This window comes from Anopheles aquasalis, chromosome 2, assembly GCF_943734665.1.
Source record: "Anopheles aquasalis chromosome 2, idAnoAquaMG_Q_19, whole genome shotgun sequence".
NCBI classification, from domain to species: domain Eukaryota; kingdom Metazoa; phylum Arthropoda; class Insecta; order Diptera; family Culicidae; genus Anopheles; species Anopheles aquasalis.
In genome coordinates this window covers 32,856,633-32,860,000 of record NC_064877.1, presented here as the reverse complement: position 1 = coordinate 32,860,000, position 3,368 = coordinate 32,856,633, and the positions used below count along the sequence as shown (strand labels likewise).

General features: G+C 54.9%; 1 protein-coding gene across 3 annotated transcripts in view; it reads right to left on the bottom strand.

The window, feature by feature from the left end:
• The window catches only part of LOC126574239 (homeobox protein aristaless-like), a 10,904-nt gene extending 8,061 nt beyond the window's left edge, over window positions 1-2,843 (bottom strand). The window contains exons 1-2 of one of the 3 annotated variants that reach the window (XM_050234317.1): window positions 1,887-2,843; window positions 1,340-1,790 (exon numbers count right to left, since the gene is read on the bottom strand). In XM_050234317.1, coding sequence (XP_050090274.1) covers window positions 1,340-1,790; window positions 1,887-2,364 — 929 coding nt within the window. In that variant the 5' untranslated portion in view covers window positions 2,365-2,843. Of the gene's footprint in view, window positions 1-1,339 lie in introns of all 3 variants that reach the window. The other 2 variants (XM_050234326.1, XM_050234309.1) reach the window with 2 other exon arrangements.
• Between the last annotated feature and the right edge of the window lie 525 nt (window positions 2,844-3,368).

Genomic DNA, 3,368 nt, shown 5'->3' with positions numbered 1-3,368 from the left:
GATAAATAACTTACACTTAATCAAGGTTTGAACCCCGGATGAAGAGGGGAAAGGTAGCTACCCTTTTTTTTGTGTGCGAGTGCGGGTTGTTTGGCAAATTCTTTTCTTGCTCCCGTGCTCCTCCTCACGGAGCAGGAGGAGGAGGAGGAGCAGGAGTAGGTGCTCGATCGTCCCTTTTTCCAGGTGGATTGATATACCACAGGCCCACGCGCAGAACACGGTTCAATTGCTTCATTGTGCACTGATGATGATGATTACAAGGCGAGGATCTGGGTTTTTAGTATTCCGGCGTGACCGCTACTCGAGGAAAAGGGATGGAAGCGGGTGCAGACTCTGTGGAGCCGATTAAACCCAACTCGAATCTCGAGGGTTAGAGTTATGGCAATGCTACCTGGCGGAGCATCCACTTCCCCCTGGAGTAAAATCTACAGTGTATCGGAGCAGAACCATTTGTATTTCCACAGACTGTGAAGAGCTCGTGGTCCTCATCCTGGAACCACAAGAGACAATCATGTCTCTGTCGCTCTGTGGAACACAGAAGCACTCGAAAAACAAAGGAGGTGGAGAGGGGGTCGCTGGTCAATATGAAACAAGCGGCCCCCCACTAGAATGTACGGGTGGTTTCGGTGGGCGCTAGTTAAATGATCGCCATTCAATGCTCACTTCGATTGACATTGACGATGGCAACCGGACCCCAAAACACGGAACACGGCCAACTCGACGAGCCCGATGGCGACTTTGACGAGCTGCCGTCCGACCCCACAATCCCGGCCGGCCCGTCGGTCAAGCGCATCCATCACGCACGCATCCGGACAATCCGACGGACCCGTCTGGACGCTGTCACTGTGTCTGGTCTGGTCCGGAGGCTTTTTTGACACAACATCTGTGTGTCATTCTCCTGGATTCCACTTTTTTTCCCATCCTTTTCCACTTTTGTTCTGTTCCTTTTTTGTGTGTCCACTTTTGAGCTCACTCGCTCACTCATTGAAACTCGCTTTAAGCGCCCGGGCACCGTTCCGATTGGTGATGAATGCCGATCAATTCGCTCCCCGGTTTTGTCCTGCGGCCGTGGCATGGGTGGGTGCTTGAGTTCTGCTGTCTGTCTGTGCTCCCCAGAGGAACGGCATGGCATCCATTAATTGCGCCTTTTGTGAGCTGGCGGCTTGCAAATTTGATGCTTTTTATGCCAGACCGCACTGGTTGCTGCAGCATAAAATGATGGTGGCTAACCATTTTCCCTCAAAAACACTTCCGAACCAAGTCCGAATTTAAACTCAGGATCTCTTTGAGTTCCGACACCCTTTTTGTAGGTTAAATGTTCTTCGTCCTGCTATCTTACCTGGTCTTTTTCTTCTTGATCCCGTTCGGATCGGTCTTCTTCTTGTCGTTCTTCTTGCCATTACCGTCGATCGAGCTGGTGGCAGCGTTGGCACTGGACGTGGTGGTGGTCGGTGTCGATGAACCCGATCCCGTTCCACCGTTCATCTCGTCGCTTTTCCTCGGTTTACCTCCCTGGCCGTTGATCATGAGACCGCCACCACCACCTCCACCACCACTGCCACCGCTATCCACGATCATCCCACTGGTGAGTTGCGATGGCGGTTGTTGCTGTTGTTGCTGCTGCTGCTGCTGCTGCTGGCCTGCCTGAGGTGGTGGTAGCGTTGCCGGGTGTTGAAACATCGAAATTGTCGTCTCGTAGTCCAGCTTCCCGCCACTGCTACTGACTGGCCCACCGCCAGGCGAGGACGAAGACGAGGTACAGTAGTCCAACCGACCGTTCCCATTGTAATCTAGGGTTTTGACAAACGGTTCGAGTTTATTGGCGATGTCGTGGCCAAGGGAGAGTACGTCCGGCGCCAGGCCGGCACTGTAGTAGTCAAGCTTACAGCCGTATTCCATCGTTTTGGCCACCGCACCTGGATGCTGTTGCTGCTGCTGCTGCTGCTGGAGGTGATGTTGGTGATGGAGTTGCTGCTGCTGTTGGTGTAGCTGCTGGGAGGCGGAAGTGCAGCTGGTCGGTGGTGAGTAGGACCCGGGACAGTCCAGTTTGCCGTTTGACATCGGGTGAAACTCCACCTTGCTGAGGTTGGTGTAATCGATGTGCTTGTAACTTGGTGACCCCGAAACCGCGAGGATGCTGTTCACTTCGGGCAACCGCTGGCCACCGGTACCGACACCGTTGGCACTGCCATCGTGCGTTGGCGAGTGGCCGAGACCCATCATCACCTGCAGGTTACCGTGGCCACCGGCGCCAACGCTGGCCCCCGGCGGACCGACGTGGATCGGTCTGGCGCCGGCCAGCGAACCAAGCGTTTCGCTCGCGAAATCCCCGAAAAGATGGTCATCGAAGGAGGTTGTCTCCATCGCAACGCTCCGAAAAAAAAACACTACACTTCAGTCGCGCACAAGGTAACAGCTAGCTAGTCAGAACAGGGTGACACTGGGCCAGGTAAGTGTACGGTGGCCACCAGCACCACCATCAGCGCCACCAACACACCACGCACGCACCACTGGAACCCACAAGGTGTTTCCGATGATTGATTTAATTAAAAATCATCTTTCTCCTTTTTCTCTCTCTTTTTTTTCTCTGTCACAACACACAGGCACCGGCACGCGACACGCGACACGGGAAGCACTTCCTTTCTTTCTTCCGGAAGGCATCAAGCACCTTTGCCACTTCCGCACACACCCGGCACGTCGATCACATCCGAGATTCTGGCCCGGTCACACAAACACTCCCGCTAGGCTCTGCGATCGGTGCTGGCGAATCGTATCCTTTACGCGGCGCGGTTTTTCCGATTATCCGAAGAAATTGCCGACGATGGCCGCCGGCAGACGATGACCGCTCGGTTCGGATGCAAAATTATCAATGAATTAAATATTGCCGCTGATCAGCTTTTTATATCCAATTAAGCTCAATCAAGCAGACTCCGCCCTGGGTCGTGCGGCCATCTTCTTCTGGCCGAGGGCGGAGCTTCCTCGGATGAGGGTGAGGGTGGCCACCGGGGGGTGATGATGACGGCGGCGGTGTTCCGGTTCTTCACAAGACGGATTGCGCAGCGACCGACGTTGATGCTGGTAGGCCTGAGTCGTTCGCGCACATCACACGCTCTCTCCCTCTCCCTCTCTCTCACGGAACACGGACAGGGGTGCGATCCTTGCTGACCAGCCCGGCCCGAGGGTGCAAGGGAACGTGACATCTCTTGCGCGTGGCTTGGTGGCATCGTGGTAGCCGAGCTCAAAGTGCTCGCTGTGCGATCCGATCCGATCGCTGCACCATACGCTCCCATAAGGGTCACGTGTGTATCCGCGGGAAAAAAGGGGAAATCAGTAAAAAGGGTGCCAACATGTTCCGGGCCGGTCTCGGT